This window comes from Oryzias latipes, chromosome 1 (genome assembly GCF_002234675.1).
Source record: "Oryzias latipes chromosome 1, ASM223467v1".
In the NCBI taxonomy this organism is placed as follows: domain Eukaryota; kingdom Metazoa; phylum Chordata; class Actinopteri; order Beloniformes; family Adrianichthyidae; genus Oryzias; species Oryzias latipes.
The window spans coordinates 5,013,811-5,032,671 of record NC_019859.2 but is presented as its reverse complement, the minus strand read 5'-3'; the positions used below and the strand labels follow the sequence as shown (position 1 = coordinate 5,032,671).

General features: G+C 41.1%; 2 protein-coding genes across 6 annotated transcripts in view; both read left to right on the top strand.

Annotated features, from left to right (window-relative positions):
* LOC101158917 (testis-expressed protein 2) overlaps positions 1-4,897 on the top strand; it is a 32,507-nt gene extending 27,610 nt beyond the window's left edge. For all 3 annotated transcript variants that reach the window (XM_011485739.3, XM_011485645.3, XM_023954716.1), the window contains one exon: positions 3,227-4,897. In XM_011485739.3, the coding sequence (XP_011484041.1) occupies positions 3,227-3,346 (120 nt within the window). In that variant the 3' untranslated portion in view covers positions 3,347-4,897. The remainder of the gene's footprint in view (positions 1-3,226) is intronic.
* A 538-nt stretch (positions 4,898-5,435) lies between these two features.
* Positions 5,436-17,029, top strand: ccdc40 (coiled-coil domain containing 40). 3 transcript variants are annotated; one of them, XM_020709457.2, is made up of 19 exons: positions 5,454-5,706; positions 5,907-5,997; positions 6,172-6,232; positions 6,498-6,616; positions 6,721-6,804; positions 6,952-7,171; positions 7,695-7,852; positions 7,933-8,055; positions 9,069-9,190; positions 9,355-9,598; positions 9,696-9,878; positions 12,137-12,382; positions 12,453-12,666; positions 13,739-13,908; positions 13,984-14,075; positions 14,225-14,345; positions 14,837-15,025; positions 15,093-15,251; positions 16,699-17,029. In XM_020709457.2, the coding sequence occupies exons 2-19, from the start codon at positions 5,911-5,913 to the stop codon at positions 16,939-16,941; spliced, it is 2,835 nt and encodes a 944-aa protein (XP_020565116.1). In that variant the 5' UTR covers positions 5,454-5,706; positions 5,907-5,910; the 3' UTR covers positions 16,942-17,029. The 3 variants fall into 3 exon arrangements, 2 of the variants coding, with proteins under 2 accessions (XP_020565116.1, XP_011483882.2); XM_011485580.3 differs by having other exon boundaries at positions 5,455-5,706; positions 6,172-6,250; XR_002291840.2 differs by lacking the exons at positions 15,093-15,251; positions 16,699-17,029 and adding an exon at positions 14,682-14,752 and having other exon boundaries at positions 5,436-5,706; positions 6,172-6,250; positions 14,837-14,930.
* The last annotated feature ends 1,832 nt before the right edge of the window (positions 17,030-18,861 follow it).

Below are 18,861 nucleotides of genomic sequence, written 5' to 3'. Positions count from 1 at the left end.
TTCAATTGGTCTAAAACGCGAAGGCGTCCATCCGATTGGTCTAAAACTTGAAGACGTCAATCTGATTGGTCTAAAACTTGAATGCGTCCATCCGATTGGTCCAAAACGCGAAAGCGTCCATCCGATTGGTCTAAAATGCAAAGGCTTCCATCCCATTGGTCTAAAACGTCAAGGTGTCCGTCCGATTGGTCTAAAACGCGAAGGCGTCCATCCCATTGCTCTAAAACGCGAAGGCGTCCATCACATTGGTCTAAAACTTGAAGGCATCCATCCGATTGGTCTAAAACGCGAAAGCGTCCATCCGATTGGTCTAAAACGCAACGGCTTCAATCCCATTGGTCTAAAACGTGAAGGCGTCCGTCCGATTGGTCTAAAACGCGAAAGCGTCCATCCGATGGTCTAAAACGCAAAAGCTTCCGTCCCATTGGTCTAAAACGTCAAGGTGTCCGTCCGATTGGTCTAAAACGCGAAGGCGTCCATCCCATTGCTCTAAAACGCGAAGGCGTCCATCACATTGGTCTAAATCGCGAAGGCGTCCATCCAATTGGTCTAAAACTTGAAGGCGTCCATCCGATTGGTCTAAAACGCGAAAGCGTCCATCTGATTGGTCTGAGACGCAACGGCTTCCATCCCATTGGTCTAAAACGTGAAGGCGTCCGTCCGATTGGTCTAAAACGCGAAAGCGTCCATCCGATTGGTCTAAAACGCAAAAGCTTCCATCCCATTGGTCTAAAACGTGAAGGCGTCCATTCAATTTGTCTAAAACGCGAAGGCCTCTTGTTAAAATAAAATATGTCCAACACAAGAGGCCCTCAGCTCTCATCTGTTTGCCTAGCTGTTGGACAGGACAAGTTAAAAAAAAAAAAAAAAAAAAAAAAGTAAAACGCGAAGGCGTCCATCTGATTGGTCTAAAACGTGAAGGCATCCATCTAATTGGTCTAAAACGTGAAGGCGTCGATCCGATTGGTCTAAAACGCGAAGGCGTCCATCTAATTTGTCTAAAACGTGAAGGCGTTCATCTGATTGGTCTAAAACGTGAAGGCGTCCATTCAATTGGTCTAAAACGTGAAGGCGTCCATCTAATTGGTCTAAAACGTGAAGGCGTCCATCTGATTGGTCTAAAACGTGAAGGCGTCCATTCAATTGGTCTAAAACGTGAAGGCGTCCATCTAATTGGTCTAAAACGTGAAGGCGTCCATCTAATTGGTCTAAAACGTGAAGGCGTCCATCTAATTGGTCTAAAACGTGAAGGCGTCCATTCAATTGGTCTAAAATGTGAAGGCGTCCATCCCATTGGTCTAAAACGTGAAGGCATCCATTCGATTGGTCTAAAACGTGAAGGCATCCATTCAATTGGTCTAAAACGTGAAGGCGTCAATCTGATTGGTCTAAAAATTGAAGGCGTCCATCCGATTGGTCCAAAACGCGAAAGCGTCCATCCGATTGGTCTAAAACACAAAGGCTTCCATCCCATTGGTCTAAAACGTCAAGGTGTCCGTCCGATTGGTCTAAAACGCCAAGGCGTCCATCCCATTGGTCTAAAACGCGAAGGCGTCCATCCCATTGGTCTAAATCGTGAAGGCGTCCATCCCATTGGTCTAAAACGTGAAGGCGTCCGTCCGATTGGTCTAAAACGCGAAAGCGTCCATCCGATTGGTCTAAAACGCAAAAGCTTCCATCCCATTGGTCTAAAACGTGAAGGCGTCCATTCAATTGGTCTAAAACGTGAAGGCGTCCATTCAATTGGTCTAAAATGTGAAGGCGTCCATTCAATTGGTCTAAAACGTGAAGGCGTCCATTCAATTGGTATAAAACGTGAAGGCGTCCATCACATTGGTCTAAATCGCGAAGGCGTCCATCCAATTGCTCTAAAACTTGAAGGCGTCCATCCGATTGGTCTAAAACGTGAAGGCATCCATTCGATTGGTATAAAACGTGAAGGCGTCCATCACATTGGTCTAAATCGCGAAGGCGTCCATCCAATTGCTCTAAAACTTGAAGGCGTCCATCCGATTGGTCTAAAACGCGAAAGCGTCCATCCGATTGGTCTGAAACGCAAAAGCTTCCATCCCATTGGTCTAAATGTGAAGGCGTCCATTCAATTGGTCTAAAACGTGAAGGCGTCCATTCAATTGGTATAAAACGTGAAGGCGTCCATCACATTGGTCTAAATCGCGAAGGCGTCCATCCAATTGCTCTAAAACTTGAAGGCGTCCATCCGATTGGTCTAAAACGCGAAAGCGTCCATCCGATTGGTCTGAAACGCAAAAGCTTCCATCCCATTGGTCTAAATGTGAAGGCGTCCATTCAATTGGTCTAAAACGTGAAGGCGTCCATTCAATTGGTCTAAAACGTGAAGGCGTCCATTCAATTGGTCTAAAACGTGAAGGCGTCCATTCAATTGGTATAAAACGTGAAGGCGTCCATCCAATTGGTCTAAATCGCGAAGGCGTCCATCCAATTGGTCTAAAACTTGAAGGCGTCCATCCGATTGGTCTAAAACGCGAAAGCGTCCATCCGATTGGTCTGAAACGCAACGGCTTCCATCCCATTGGTCTAAAACGTGAAGGCGTCCATCTAATTGGTCTAAAACGTGAAGGCGTCCATTCAATTGTTCTAAAACTTGAAGGCGTCCATCTAATTGGTCTAAAACGTGAAGGCATCCATTCGATTGGTCTAAAACGTGAAGGCATCCATTCAATTGGTCTAAAACGTGAAGGCGTCCATCTGATTGGTCTAAAACGTGAAGGCGTCCATCCGTTTGGTCTAAAACGCGAAGGCGTCCATCCGATTGGTCTAAAACGCGAAGGCGTCCATCTGATTGGTCTAAAACGCGAAGGCGTCCATCTGATTGATCTAAAACGTGAAGGCGTTCATCTGATTGGTCTAAAACGTGAAGGCGTCCATCCGATTGGTCAAATGCATAAATGGATTTGATTCGTTTAATACTTCAAGCTGCCATAAGATTGTTTTTTAACATTTAAGGAAACCATTTATTGGAATTTTCACCATCTGTTGGGATGTGCGTATTGCACAGCTTAATGCTGCGATAACTATATATTTGCAATTCATTGTGCAGACCTATTTCCATCATCCAAACTGGTTATGTATACCAGTTAAAGACGTCTAGCATATTCGGAAAGACAGATACTAACGTCCTTGGTGCCTTTCCGCAGCAGTTTGTTCATAAAAGCCTTTTAATAACCAACTTCCTCTATTTTCTCAGAAAATCCTCGTCATGCCAAACATGGATGATGTGTGGCTGACCATAATGCACTCTGCCATGGACCCACGCACAGCTGGCGGACCCTTAGTTGGCCCCTCAACCGACCCGCCCCTTTCCTAACTGGGAGAGACGACTCCAGCCAGCCATGAAGATTGTTTACAGTATTACCTGACTCTCATGAAGTTTTAAAACGGGATCTGGAACCAAAGTCTTTACTTTTGACTCCGCTAAAACACAAACTCTGTCTCCTCTGGAGTTTCCTCACACCTTAAACTATGAATTTTACAGGAAAAAGGTTTGCTCAACCAAGTAGACACTAAAACAAACTTCTGCTTGCTGCTATGTTAAATACTACAACACCAATAAACGCCTTCGTGCACAGCAACAGATATTTGAAGGTGAAGTTGTTAGAAGTGGATGCAATCACCAGATACCTTATGGTCTGCAGATGACATAAAACATATGACGCAAGAGCTTAACGTCCTGATTTTTGCAGTTTGAGTTGCTTTTAATGCTGCACAGTCAGAATGTGATGGAGGAGCTGAAGCGCTTGATATCTCCTTTTTTTTTAAAGTCTTTTCTGGGTTAATTCTGGTGTTCAGAAACAGTATTTTTTGTGCTGTGATCAGACTTTAAACGCACCATTCCCCCTTGCTATTTTTGTTTTTGTGTTACTGATTGGATGATCCTAAATGGAGTTTAATGAATGTGGAACTTCCACATTAAGGAGCAAATGCACAAACCGTGTAAGTGCAATGAAGGATGCACACGCGCTTGTAGAGATCATAACAGAGTGTGCAGAAGGAAAAATGTTTAACAAATGTATGAATGGATGTTTTTGATCCAGTTGTGTGAAAGCAGTTCTTAGCTACGATTGACTGGAGTTTGCAAATGATTGCACAGTACAATTTTCCTTTTCTGTGATGAGCACAGCGTGTCAATGAGGGGAGGGGGAGTGCTGTGTTTGGGGAATGCGCCACTTTTACTGGCATTAACGGTGATCCCGGGAGTTCGTCCAGACGACAAACCATAAATGTGCTAGTGCTTTAAAATGACCCTAAATGCCATACTGTAGGTGGACAGACGCCTTGATGTGGTGAGCATCTGAAGTTGAGGTACACAAACCATCTATTGCCAGGCATGTACTGCCGTGTCTACAGGTTTTCTAGTTTAAAAAGAACCTTTTTAACCATGTTTCCAATCTTAGCCAAAGTCTGTGAGTGCAGGATTGTTCTCCTGTGCCTGAAGGTACACAAATGAATTCCTAAAGCATTGTGGGAAAACATTCACTAAATTACATACATCTCTCTTGTTTACAGAATTCTTACCTTTTTAATCGGTTTGCTATAGTAAAGCACTGTAACAAAGTTGATTTTTGTCTGCATAATTACCTTACTTTCCTTTATGCCTTTGTTTAATTTTGTAAAGTATTCCTTAATGCCAATGTGGATGATGATCATGTTGTTGTTTTTTTGTCTGCTTCTTAACCCAGAATGAAGCTGTTTTGTTTTTGTTTTTGACGGATATATGGAGAATATAATTTGTTTCTGTACATTTTGAATGAATTTTTTTTTCTAATAATTTTAAGGCCAAATCCAGTGATTATAAACCTGCCTTATTTATAAAGCACAATAAACCTGTTAGCCTTGTTATTAAAGATTCTGAATGATCTGTTTTGATTGGGGTTTTTGTGAGTGTCTGCTGAGTTGGACAAACGCAGTACAGACGGGTGTTGTCCTCTTTACTGTCGACCTTTTGTAAAGTTTAAGCGCAGGGTAATGTTGCTTTTATTGTCTCACCTGATCCTATATAGTATATGTTTGGTTGTAACTAAACACACAGGAAAGAGACATAATCTAGATGACCAGAGTGGTATACTTTATTAGTTAGCTTGATCATAGATCAAACATTGAAAAAAAAATATTTAAACATTAGTCAAAGTTAAATATTTTTGGCGTGGAAAATCCTGGAGTTAATGCAGCTTGAAGAGCTTTATTTTGAAAATGGAGCTATCAACCAGAAACTTCTGCGCAAAATCCAATCGCATCACAACTCCTTTCAGTTGTATCAGTCCGCCTCGAACACCGCATGAAACCAGATCTGACGGCGGTGCAGCTGCCTCCTACGGCTTTGAAAATATATTTGTTTGTGTATCCTAACATTAATGGTTTGTACACAGTGGAAAAAACCCTAAATCCTTCAAGGCTTGCGGTCTAAATCAGCGCGCGCCCACCGAGTATTTTCATGTTGCACGCGAGACCCCAAAACAATGCGAACCTTTATCGATAATACAAACGCATACAAAATCAAAATGTATACGGAATTTTGGTTTCAAAGATTAATTTGCACTTAAAAAAAATCTCTGGCCAAGCAAAAATTGATAATTTTTTTTTATGCGAAAAGATCACTCCGCCAAAGGAAGTTTGCGGTTGCCTAGTAACGACACTCCATTGATTTGGAAACAGCAGCTCCACAGAAAGGTACAGCTCTAATGTTAGATCGTGTGAAAACTCAAACTATGTCACTTATGTGTTTAGTACAATTTGTGCTCCTGTTGCTATCCGTAGATCTCTGAAGATTTTTTTAAACATTTTTTGTTAAAAAAAAAGTGAAGTTTTCTAAAAATAAAAACAGCAACATGAAACTGTGAATTATTCTAGACTTCTTAATAACTTTTAAGGCTGATGGAGGAGAGCTCCAATACAAGGGAGGAGGGCGAAGGTCCTGAGCCATCAGGCGGCGATGGAGCGGCTGCTGCCCTGTCTTCAGAGGTCATTAGCCTACACTATTTTTGTGTTTGAAATTCTCCATTTTTGGGACGAACAAAATGTCCAACAAGTTTGTCTCTTATCATATGTGTTTAAAAAAAGGGGGGGGGGGGACTTTTGTCGAGAATAAATTTGAAGAAACGTCATGAAAGATCTGCTTTTATGGTCGATTCACAGGATTTTAGCGCAGTCCAGCCGGAAGAGCTCGTCCCTCAGTCAGACCCTGAACCCTGTGCAGGTGAACGGCATGCAGAAGGCAAGAGTTGCACAACAGTTGCAGCTTTTAGTGTGTTTTCATGTGTGTGAATCAGGCAGTTAAATTCATCACACCTGAGTTCAGTTTAGGAATCACAGCAAACCTGAATACTAAGAATGTTCATCTTTATTAGACATACGTTTAAAATAAAAAGCATTAAAAAAAGTATTAAACAAGCATAAGAATTAGAAAATATTATCTCACAAATACTATGATTCCTTCAAATGTCTCTCTCTTTTTTTTTTAGTTCAAGAAAATGTTTCTCTTGCGCTTCTCTCACCTCACCTGTCGGGTCTTAACACATCAGAAGACATGATGGACTCTGAATCACCACAGGAGGAGTTTATCATCCTCGACTACGAACACGTCTGTAGTTCATATTTGGATTTTTTTTCAAGAGTCACACACACACACATGTAGTTCATAAATCTAAGCCTCCGTCGTCGACGTTTTGTGTCATTTGTTTGCAGCCTCTGATCAGTAGATATGCAGCTGCTCTGAGCAGACAACTCCAAAATCAGCTGGAGAGAATCAACTTGACGCTCAATGAAAAGGTTGGTTGCTTTAAAAACATCAGGTAGGGGAAAAAAAAAGGTCAGGAACCATGTTCATGTGCATAATCACAGCAAATCTGAAAAGATTGCATGATTTAAAAAAAGGAAACCGGATGAGCCTCTGGTTGAATTCTTGCATCTCTTTAGGTGGCAGCTGAGAAGGAGCAGGACAGCGGCAAAAATGAAGTCTGCATTCAGATGTACAAGATCCAGGAGCAGCTGGCCCGGGGCCAGAACAGGCTGGAAGCCGGTCACCAGGCGAGGGCCGAGGCTGAAGCCAGACGACTGCAGGCACAAGATCAGCTTCAAGAGACGGAGAGTAGATACTCAAATGTGAGCGGCCTGAACAGTCAGGCCACAGCCAAAGGTGGGAAATGATCACAAGAAAGTGTTGCTGCCCACTCGGTTAAAGGTGTATCCATGTTTCATCTCTTTAATTTGTTGGAAAATGCGCTGATTAGTGGAAAAAAAAGAAACTGTAACCCTTGAGCTATCTTAGATGACCCCACCTTTACATCGACGTGTTCTACCTACCATGACAAAGGTGGATAAAGGTGGAAAGATTTCATGGAATCCATGGACACCAGATCACAAATCATTGAAAAAAAAGGTTGAGAGCACTGTCTAGTGGGTCTAGACGACCCAACTCCCAACGTTAAAGTGCCTAGGATAGCACAAGGGTTAGATATCTACATTGTAACGTTTTTTTTTTTTTTAAAGAAACACATCATATTTGGTGTCATGTGAAGGCATTAGGTCAATCGCTTCCCAGGACAACTATCAGGATCAGTTCGACTGTCCTTGCAAAGGATTCCTTGTATAAAAGCAGATTTGTCTGCTGTTGCTGTTGTGTTTTTCTGCTTCTAATTCACGTCTTCGTTTTCTCTCAGTGTCCAAACTGCAGACAGAGTTAGACAGAGCGATGCAGGACCTCATTTTCACTCAAAGAGTCAGCGAGGAGCTGAACTCCAAAGTCAAGACCATGAACAACGTCAGACACAAAGCAGGAGCCAAGAAGGCTCATGCAGAAGAAGAGCTGCTGAACCAGGTGGCTGCAAGACGGCATTAGGAGAGACCTTTTAATATTTTGATTAACTCAACAGCTGGTGTCCCTTCTCTTCTCTATAGGATTTATATATAGATCGACTGACAAAGGAGATGTTCAGACTGACGGAGCGCAACACCATGCACCAGCTGTACACGGAAGCTCAAGCAGAGGAGACACTGACAGGCAGAGAGGCTCTCTGTGAGGTAACGGCTGGTCAGCAGCAAGAAATCAAACAATTTCTGACTTTTTAAAAAATCGCAGGTGAAGTCCTTACAGCTGCCTTCAACAAGAAAATGTTTTCCGGGTTAAATTTAAGTGGAAAACTTTCTTTCTTGAAGTTTTCTTTTATTTTGCTTATGCCATTTTTAAAAAAATAAATCTAAAGTGTGATATGAAGATCTTACATCTAAGTTTGATGAACCAATCTGCTTGAAATTGTTACAGGATTTAGTAATAGACTGGTCCTGTGTAAACGTCTTCGGCATCCGTCCTTTCTTATTAGCGAGTCAGTATTCCTTTAAAATTGGTTTCCGGCAGGGAACAGCTCAGTCTAAAAATTCGTTCTGACTCATTTTTTCTTCTTTTACTTAAACATTTCAGTGTTTTCCTGAAAAGCATCTTAACAATAAACCTTTAGTCGCTCAGGAGCTTTACGGCACCAAATAAGCTAATATCTTAGCCATAACCTAATTGGAAACATTTTCCAAAAATCCCTCTATGATGAAAAAACTAAGAATTAGTTGGTTATTATCTCTTGTACCACAAAATGTTGTTCACTATTTTTAGTAACACATGAAAACAGACATTCATTGGTCTTACTGACAAAAAGGAAGCAGCTTTAGACATAAAAAAGGATAAAGTTGAAGCCAGATTTTCAGCTCCAAACACACAAACATCTTTGATTAAATCAAACCTCTACCTTGCTGAGAAAATTGTCCACTCTTGACAGTCGTTTAGTAAGGATCCCAGTAAGGGTCAATCCAAAGACCAACTTTCATTGCCACATATAGAACCAAGAGGTTCATAAAAAATCACCCCATTACATTTTAATGGACATTCTGTTGAACCACACGAGAAAAGTGTCCTTTTTGTCAAATGTATTTCTGTCATAAAGTTGGACCATTTTCTGTAAATCTGAATAGGGACAGACCTAAACGTGTAAAAAGTCACCTAGTTTAGGCAGTTGATTTCCTCTGAAGTCTGTGTGTGTGTGCAGGCAGAGGCAGACATGGAGCTGCTGCTGATAAAGCACAAGCAGCTGCTGCAGCAGTGGAACAGCAGCCTCAGGACCATCATGAGACAGAGCGAGGCCCTCTGCGCCATGCAGGAGGCAGCGCGGTGAGAGCCCCACAAAGAGCCTCAGGACTTTTGGGAGCAGAATCCTAGGATGACATGGACTCGATTGGTCGTGCTTTTCTGTGTCATTGGGACTCAGTGACTCGGGTTGTGCCTGTGGATGTGTTTAAAGATAGTTTACACGTCTTTGCTGCTTTGCTTTTTAGTTCGGTCAAGAACGAGGTGATAGTGATGAAGAGAGAAATGGAAGGTTACAAGAAGTCCAACAGTGAAGAGCAGGAGAAGAACGAGAAGCTGACCATGCAGCTGAACTGGTTTGAAATAGACTGCACCACTTCTGAGAAACAGATCAGTCAGAAGCGAGCTCAAAAAGAGGCCATTCAGGCCCACTACAGCGCCTGCCTGCGCACCCTTGACGAGACCACCCGGACCCTTGACATCCTCACAAAGGTAGAAGCAAACGCCGCCTCCTCTATCCATGGGTGTCACCGTTTTCCCATGTGAGCGCCGTCCTCCGGCCTTCACCTCTGTCTCTTTATCATCCAAGGAAAGTCATCTATATGAGAGTGAACTGAGTGAACAGAGGAAGCAGCTGGAGAAGCAGAGCGCTCTCCGTCTGGAGCTGGAGGACAAAGTCACGACTAAAATGCAGCAGAAGCTCACAAACGACAGAACTGCAAAGCACTACCAGCAGCTCAATACCAAGATGACAGCCCTGAAGAAAGAAAAGGTAAAAGTCTTCATGGATACAAGGACCCAAATAATCAGACATAGCTTTTTTTTTAAGGTAAAACCATTGGAGATCATTTAAGTTTTCCTACAAATGTATAAATTGGTGGATGGGACTGTGACTGTAAAGCGCTTTGGGCCTTCCAAGAAGGTAGAAAAGCGCTATATGAGTACACGCATTTTAGCATTTACCAAACTCAACTGATAACTTGTTTTTTTAATCCAACAAATGTCTGGAAAGTTCCACAATAATTCTGCATCCAAACCAGTCTGTTATTTCTTGGATCAATTAAGTTTCAGACGTTTAATCAGCCTAAAACATGCAGCAGGAAAGAACTGCCGCTGTTTTCACCCCATCTGTCTTCACAATCAAAGACCTGACTTGTTTGTGCGGTTAAACTGAAACATGTTTACACACAGCTGGATTCAGAAACAAGCCTCAAAACAAAATAATCAGTTTATTATTTTAAATGTAATCTACAGCTCTTAGAGTGAGTTCTGTCTTTTATTTGACACACTTTGGTTTGGTCCATTTCAAGCTAAGAAAATAAAAGAAAAACACAATAAAAAACATAAATATATCAATTTTCAAGATAATGATCCATGAATGGGATAAAAAAAAAAAAGAAAGATAGGGAAAATGATGCTATCTCCATGATATTATATTGATCCTAGTCATAAATGGACTCATTTACATACACTGCAAATTGTTACCATAAGCTGGCTCATGATACATGCTTGAAGTTATTAAAACTTTATCGGTCCAAGTTTAACTTACTCATCAACTGCTTTAAAATATCAACATTTAAAGGCAGCTGGGAACACGTTTCATTGTTTCTAAATAGCATTTTTATAATTAAAGAAGTTTATTTATAATTTAACAGCAATGTGTAAGGTATGATAAAATGCACCAGTTGGAACCTTTCAATATAATTTTGTTTTTTCGTGTAGGAAACACTAAACAGAGAAATCCTGTTTTGTCTGTGTCTAATTGGTAAATTGGGTTCAATTTTCTTTTAGTTTCTTTGTTGTATAGTTTTCAGTGAGTTCATGTTAAGGTTGCTCTACTTCAGGACTGTTTTTACGGTTTGGAGGAACCTGATGAGCAACTTTGCAACCTTTTCTTCCGGATACATTTCAAAATAAGAGCAGGTTTCTTGGATCCTCAGTCATTCATTCTAATACAACAGCAAACTCTCTGAAACTCTAACATTAATAATGAGTAAAGATCTAGTGAGCTGATTAATGTGGCCATGAAAGCAGGTCTGAATTAAAACATGAAGTGATAAATTACCCTGGAAAACGATGACATTGAATAAAATGGTCCCATTTGATTAAAAGAAGATTCGTGTTTCATCATCGATCATCTTTCACATATCGGTGAGATCTGCGTTTGTTCATAGAAAATAGTCTGAAAAACTCAGGAAATGAAAGTGATAAAATATATCGCCAGTTAAAAAAACAGAAGAGCCATTTTGAAAACTGATTAAAAGTAATAAAGACAAGAGGAAGTGATCTGTCATTAAAAGCAGTTTCCTGTTTGGCTTCATAAGCAATGTTGTTACTTTACCTTTGTTTCTTTGCTCTCTATAAAATGAAATCCCCTTCTGAGTGTTTTACTACACTACAATATGTTCTAATAGTTTCTCTTTAAAACCACTTTTAAGCCAACATTTGAAATCCATCCTTTTAGCACAAACCCAGCTTTGTTTTTAAATATATTATATATTATTTCCACAATGAGCCTGAAACTGCTAATAAACTTATCATTTTTGTCTTTTTTTTAACAGCAAAAATAAAAAGAAATTTAACTACATATTTTTATGTTTCCTAACGACAATCCAAAGTGTGGAGACAAAATAAAAATGTCTAAAATGAGACACTGTTTTTTTACATTTTGGCTAAAAATGTCATGTAAATAATCAAAAGACCACTGGGAACGTTTTTAAAACAGATGAAAAAGATGATTTGAGTGGAACATTAAGATTTTTATCCAAACAATTTCAAAGTTTGTTCCCAAAAGAGAAGCACATATCTATTCCTTGAACCTTGTTGCACTTAGAGATAATAAATGATTCAGATTTTTTCATTAGTTTTTACTCTGCATGATTCAAACATAAACAATGAATGCACTCCCAATTTCCAATATTCTAACAAGAACAATATCCACACATTTTCATGTATTTGAATTTTTTGAGTAGTGCATTTGTAGATTTACGAAAACCAACCTTAGTTTTGACCTTATTGCTCCTGTCTCAGATGCATCAGGTGCATCTGCTGGAGAATGAGTTGCTGGCGGTGAGATTGGAGAGCCAGAACTTGGAGGAACATCTGACCAGCCTGGCCTTCACCCAGAAGGCTCTCAATGACAAGATAGCAGATTACAACAAGACACTAACTTTAAACCAAGCCAAGCTGTCGTCACTTCTTCAAGACATCGAGCAAAACTGGGCTGCAGTCAATCACTGCAACAAGAAGATAGCTCAGATCATGCTCAACACGGAGGTAAAATACGCTGCACCCACACTCAGGATTTGGAAACTGGACTTAAAACGTGGTTTGTGTGGTTCCGTAGCGTGAAGATCTTAGTCCTCTGCAAGTGAAGATCAAAGACGTCCAGTCTGAGATTGAGACGATTGCAGCACACATCCAGAAGGAACAGCAGCTCTGGATGAAGCAGCAGAGCACGTTCCTGGAGATGATCCAGGAGAACGACGCCAAAGCCAGGGAGATCCGCAAGCTGCAGACAGAGCAGACGGGCCTGGAGCAGAGGAGGATTCGCTTACAGAGTATGGAAGCACACTCACACTCTGACGCACAAGTGTCAAGGAGCAACGAGTGCAACAACTTTAGCTTGAAACCCCCCAAAAAGCATGGGACATACCGCAATAGATTTGTTTGCAAACTTAGTTTATGCTCTCTGCTGTTTTGTTAGTTAGTTTTATTTATTTTTATTTAACTTTTATTTAACCGGGAAAGTCCCATTGAGATTAAAAACCTCTTTTCCAAGGGAGTCCTGGATAAGAGGCAGTCATGAAAGTTATGAAAAACAGTTGCACATTATTGTTGCTTTAGGCTTTTTCTTAAAAGATTAAAAAAGAAACTAAAAATAAACACGGCTACATGAGAAAATTATTGATTCATGAAACAATTTTCTGCCTTTTAAGGTCCAGTATCCCCCACTTGGCAGGTTAGGATTTATACCATTAAAATTTATACAAAATAAATGTGAAAAAATGGAGAAATCTATAAACTAAACACCTATTTTAATCAGCTCCAGAGGCTAAACCGGAAGCTTTCTCATCTTCTCTGATAGTTTCCAGACTCCTGTCATCAAATCAAGTTTTTCTTTTCATTTACTGGACAAACCAGATGTAAATGACCTTTTCTAGTGGATAGTATTGGTTTGTTTTGACTCAAAATGTCATGGTATTTAGATCTTTTTATTTTTGCTGTTTGGCATTCATGTAAAACTTAAATTCATCCCTTTCTCCATGTGTATCTAGCAGAATAGCACTTGTTCCAAACGCTACAAAGTTCATTGCTTAGTCTGACAAAAGACATTGTTGATGTAAAACCATTTGCTTGTCCAAGAAAACAAACCACTCCTTATTTCTAAAGCGTAAAGTCAATTCGGTCACGTCTGCTTTCAGTGTTTTTGCTCCAAACGGAGCTTAAAGCAGTTTGTTTACTTTTTCCTCTAAGGTTTCAGCAGAAATGTGACCAAGATGGCTGGACTTGTTTGTGGCTCTAGTCCTTTGATTCATAACAGATGGATTTGTTTTCCATTGCTGTGTGTCAGAAAGTGGTCATCACATCATTTTGCTCTAATGGGAAAAGCTCTGACTGTGGTGCCGTCAGGTCAGGTGAACGTCGCTGAACGAGAGGTGGCAGAGCAGGAGGAGCACCTGAACTCTCTGAGGAGGGACCTCCTGAGCCTCATCTGCCTGCTGGGCCGAAACCAACACCTCAGCCAGGCCGTGGAGTACGAGAACACTCTGATGGAGGCCGACTTCATCCACGCGCTGAGGGTCTGACCTGCCTGCTTTCACTCTTTGTCTGTGGTTTCAAAACAGACCATGATTTCAACCAAACCATGTTTCCAGGAAGCAGAGCGGGAGTCTATCACCACGCAGACGATGCTTGAGGAGGCGCAGGAGGAAACCCAAATGCTGATCAACAGTCTGCTGGAGGCCGAGTCAGTCACAGATTTTCTTTGTGTTTTACCTTCATAACAACCTCAGTGTTGTGAACTCTAGAGAGTTCATCAAAGTTATGCAAACACTCAAGCTGGAAGTTGAATATTTTGTTAAAAGTCTGGCTGTTTTTACACGATGTGACCTGCAGGCGGCGCATTTTACTGTGGGATAAGAAAACCCAGATTTTAAAAGAGACCCGTACGGCTCTGGAATTGCTGATGAAGGATGACGAAATCCAAAAGACCAAAGACGACATCCACCATCTGGAGGTAAATGTGCCCAGATGTTTCTGATTTATTGGACTGTTTTATTTTTATTTGTCCTTTTTTTTCCAGGAGTTAAAGGAACATTTTCTTTGTTCAGCTAAATAGTTTCCTAAATTAAAACAATGGATGATGACAGTTTGCTCAAGAGCAACAATCACAAGTATTTCTGGTTTGTTTGCTGGATTACTAAGAGCTTCTTCAACTATAGGGCGTCACCGGAAATGAACATAAGTGTGCTAAGTGACTTTAAAACAAAGTCTGAGTAGATTTAATGGATTGAGCATTGCAACAATTAGAATGCATTAGTCAGAAACTCTGATGGCTCTGTTTGCTTTCAAGGGTGAGTCAGTGAGTTAGCAGCAGAGACAGCTGGGATAGGCTGGATGGAAGATGGTTTCATTGACAGTCAGGTGACTGCGGGGGAATGAAGAAGTCCTTTCCTAAACTCAGATTTGTGGAGCTTTGTTTTATGTCTCTGCATCACGTATGTGCAGCTACGAGCCACCCAGCTGAGGAAGCAGCAAGAGCGTCTGATAAGAGAAAGTGAGGCCATCGTAGACAAAAGGGAGAGCATCGTCCGGCGCAGGGAGGCCGTGGCCCACGCCCCACCCAAACAGAACACCGAAGGCGAGCTCCAGCGCTCCATCAAATTCCTGCGCTCCAAGTGCCAGGAAGCACAAAAGGTACGAGGCGTGGTCTGCACACACCTGTAGAGGTGGGAATGGGATTTCTTCACGTTTGTGTCCTCAGCATCTGGTGGAGTTTGAGCACACGGTCAGAGAGCTGCAGGAGAACCAGGTCAGCCTGACTGACGGACTTGTGCAGGAGAGGCTGCAGCTATCAGAACTGCTGTCCACCGGCAACATGCTGGACTCTGAGATGGTGAACATCCGGGACACCAAAGACAGGGTACGAATCCCCTCCACGATATAACCCACCTGCTACTTTCACCAAAGGTTAACCCAAAAAAAAGATGGTCCTTTTCTCTCCTGAGAGGCGGTCCCAGCAAGTTCCCCTCCAGCTCTGTAGAGCACGATTGCAACAAGCGACAAACCTGCAAGTCTCAGTTAGCATTTGGAGTTTTCATGACAGGGAATTTACAAAAAATAAAGCCACGAGTGGTGTTTTTTAGCCTGCAGGCGTCACCACCCCCCTTTAACTCTCCCTCACTGGCTTAGCGGCTGTTACACACCCCTCACTCACCTTCTCTGCCCCTGCCAGCCTGGTCAGAGCTGCACATGGTCAATTCTCGAAAATATACACTTGTTTCAAAATGGCGCAGTTTCTGTTGGTTTTTATCTCCATAGCAACCAGTTCCTTTTCTGGTCACCTGGGAGTGACCAACAGGTATGCGTCCTTTTTAGAAGAATCTGTGAAAGTATATTTTTGGATTTCCCTGGCAACCGTTTTTTTGTTAACCGCGTCCACATTTCTAATGTAGTCATCATATATTATATAGTTCTGCTCAGCTTGAGTCAACGATTCTTGTATTCAATTTCAACAGTATTCAGGTATGTGTGAGCAACAGGGAAATGGCCATTTTGTGAGGTCTTCACCCTACCGCCATTCAAAATCTACAAACTTTAAGACCAACATTTTTTCCCAGTGATGCTCGAGGAGTTAGGAGGTGAAAAATCCCTGGCAGGTTTTTATATTTCTAGAAGCTCCTGAAAGTAATTGTTTTTAAATTTAAGATGGCAGCATCTTTCAAAGGTTTAAAGGTCAACAAAACCTTGGTTGTGTTCAAGTGTTGATACCCCCTTATCCCCCCCCCCCCTTTTTTTTACATGGGGTGGGGTCATTTCTCTGACTTTCATATTCAGCTTTGGGGTTCCTAAAAAAACAGTTTTTTTTTTCTGACTGGGCCTTAGCTAACACGCTTAGTCAGAATGTGGATTTAGGTTAAAAACAGAGGTCAGATCAGACCCCCCCATGACAACAGAAAAGCATGGGGGTGGAAGACTAATGACCTGTTTTACACAAACAAGGAAGCTCACAGTTGCTAAATATACCCACTAAAACTTTAAAAGTTAAATGTGAGACTCTTTGTTCGACAGCTAAAACTGACTGAAATAGTCTGACAAAAATACACGTCTTTCCTTTAATAAAAGTGAATTATTTTATTTATTTCAGGTAGATTCTGATTATTTGAAAGACTGAATAATTGTTTTGTTTTGCAGCGTTTAAAGTTAAAATCTTTTCATTTTCTCTGTTTGTGTTTTTTGTAAAGTATTTTTCTTGGTTCCTTTTGACATGATTCTTTTCAGCTTTGTTTCCATATTACCCGGAAAATTGTCCACATTTGCAACTGTCCGTTCTTGGCACAAAGTCAGTGTCTGTTCTGATCTTTCTGCAGAGCTCGGCTCGCTTAGTTGTTCTGCAGAGTCGGAACAAGAAGCTGCAGCTGGTGTCTGAGGGAACCTACAAAGCTTCATCCTCCAGCCAAACAGTGGAGGCCGTTCTGCGGGATCAGATGGCGGCTGTGCGGGACGTCAGCAGCATCTTGAGCAACGCGTGTCAGGAGTTCCCACAGCACCAGGAAGCGCTCTGGAAGGTGTCCCGAGTGCTAGCTGTGCATACAGAAGGAAGTCTTTCTTAGTTTGGACTGATAAGTATAAAAAAAATGATTCATTTTTTCTTCTTAATCAAAGACCATTTTTTCAAACTTTAGGAAAAAATAAAAGTTGTCACAGATGCTCAAATACATATATGTGCTGTGTTGTTTTTGTTTTTCTTTTTGCATAAACTTTATAATAGCCTTCAGATCCATCCATTCATCTATTTTCTAGTTGAAGTGGTTTGGTGCCTAGCTACCCTACAAAAGAAACTCAATTCGGACGCTTGTATGCGGGACTTCGTTCTCGATCATGATCCAGATGACCACAGGTGAGTATTGGAACGAAGATCGACCTTCACTTTCTGACTCAACTCTCTCTTAGCACCAACTTTTCAGTACAGCGACCGCTTAACAACGCGTGCTGCCCAATCAGTCTGTAGATCTCAGGCTCCGGTTCCCCGAACAAGACTCCAAGACACTTATACTCATACATATATATATACACATTTGTGAAACAGAAATGGTAGATCTGTCCTTCTTGGCCTGTTGAGTGGATCAGGATGGTGTCATGTCAAACACCACTTTGTGATTTTTCTAAGCATGACCTGAATTTGAAAACATACAAATGTCATCCTTTAGTTGCGGTTGATTCGTATAAAATTGTTATGCAAGACTCGACTGTATTGTAACGATCGTGAATGCTTACAATTGTTTGGAGTATAACACTTCTAAACAATTTTGTTTTTTCAGCTGTTTAGTGTAGCGCATGGAAACAACCTTTGTCGTGAACTAGAACTTTCCAAACTAAGCAGGCATTTCATACCTGGCACTTTTTTTCTTTTTGGCTCAGTTTGATGGAAAGTTATGACAACCCAAAATGTGGTAGAGCTGGCTTCTAAAAATGTTCTCTAGAAAAATTCTTTCCACCTTCTTGGAACTCCTAATCACTGACTTGTTACTAGAAGGCCGTACAGAGTTTGAAGTGAAGCAGAACCAAGTCCAATGTTCTAAATAAAAGCTTGTTTCATCATTGAAGGGAACAGTCGCCTGTTAGGTAAACGCTTTGGCTTCATGTGCGTCTGCCGGCTCATGGGAATTCAGGAGAGCAGGATTTGGATGAGAGGAGAAAAGTTCAGTTTGAAGGTTCTCATTTTAATGGTGATGCATTTGTAACAATGTAAACTCTAATTGGTGCTGGTTCCTTTTTAAAACCCTCTGGTTAAAGTTTGAGTACATAGTTTTAGCGCCCCGTTGACACTATGACCTGTACAAATAGCTGACATACTTTTACAGTTTTAAGAGTTTTTCTAGTGTTTGGATGTACAATATTGTGTCACAAACCTCAAAAATACAAGTTTTGCTGTATATAGTCAACTCACTGGCCTTACAGTGTTGTCACCTTTGCTTTTCAAACATTTCAAGGGTTAAAGATCTGATGTCTAAGCAATACCTGGAAAAACTAGTTCATGCGTTTTGTCTTTAGTCAACTTGACTGCTGAAACTGGAAGCCCAAAAAATCTCAGAACTCAGCTGCTCGGGTTCTCACAAGGACCAAATGAGTAGAACACATGAGTCCAGTTCTGAGGTCTTTACACTAGTTGCCTGTCTGACATAGGATAGACTTTTAAGTTCTATTGGTCTATTGGTTTATAAAGCTTTGAATGGTTTAGCCCCAAAAAACAAGATTAACCTCCTTGCCCATGTAGACAGAACTCTGCATTCATCTGGATCCAGTCCTTTGTCGTGTCCCGGAAGTCCAAACCAAACATGGAGAAGCTGCCTTCTCTGCTCCACAGATCTGTAACAGACTCACAGAAAGCCTTAGCTCAGTAGAAACGCTGTATTTAAATCCAGGTGAAAGTTCAAGTTTACATCTGCACTCTTATTTTCAGCTTACTTTATATTAACATCATTTGAACTTTCTTCATCAGAAAAACGCTAAATGTAAAAACACCAAATACA

Bases quoted from the DNA above. Each gene is read 5' to 3' on its own strand.
- ccdc40 (XM_011485580.3), top strand. From the start codon at position 5,911: ATGGAGGAGAGCTCCAATACAAGGGAGGAGGGCGAAGGTCCTGAGCCA. The intron at 9,599-9,695 runs GTAGAAGCAAAC...TTATCATCCAAG, and splicing joins CCCTTGACATCCTCACAAAG to GAAAGTCATCTATATGAGAG. The intron at 9,879-12,136 runs GTAAAAGTCTTC...CTCCTGTCTCAG, and splicing joins CAGCCCTGAAGAAAGAAAAG to ATGCATCAGGTGCATCTGCT.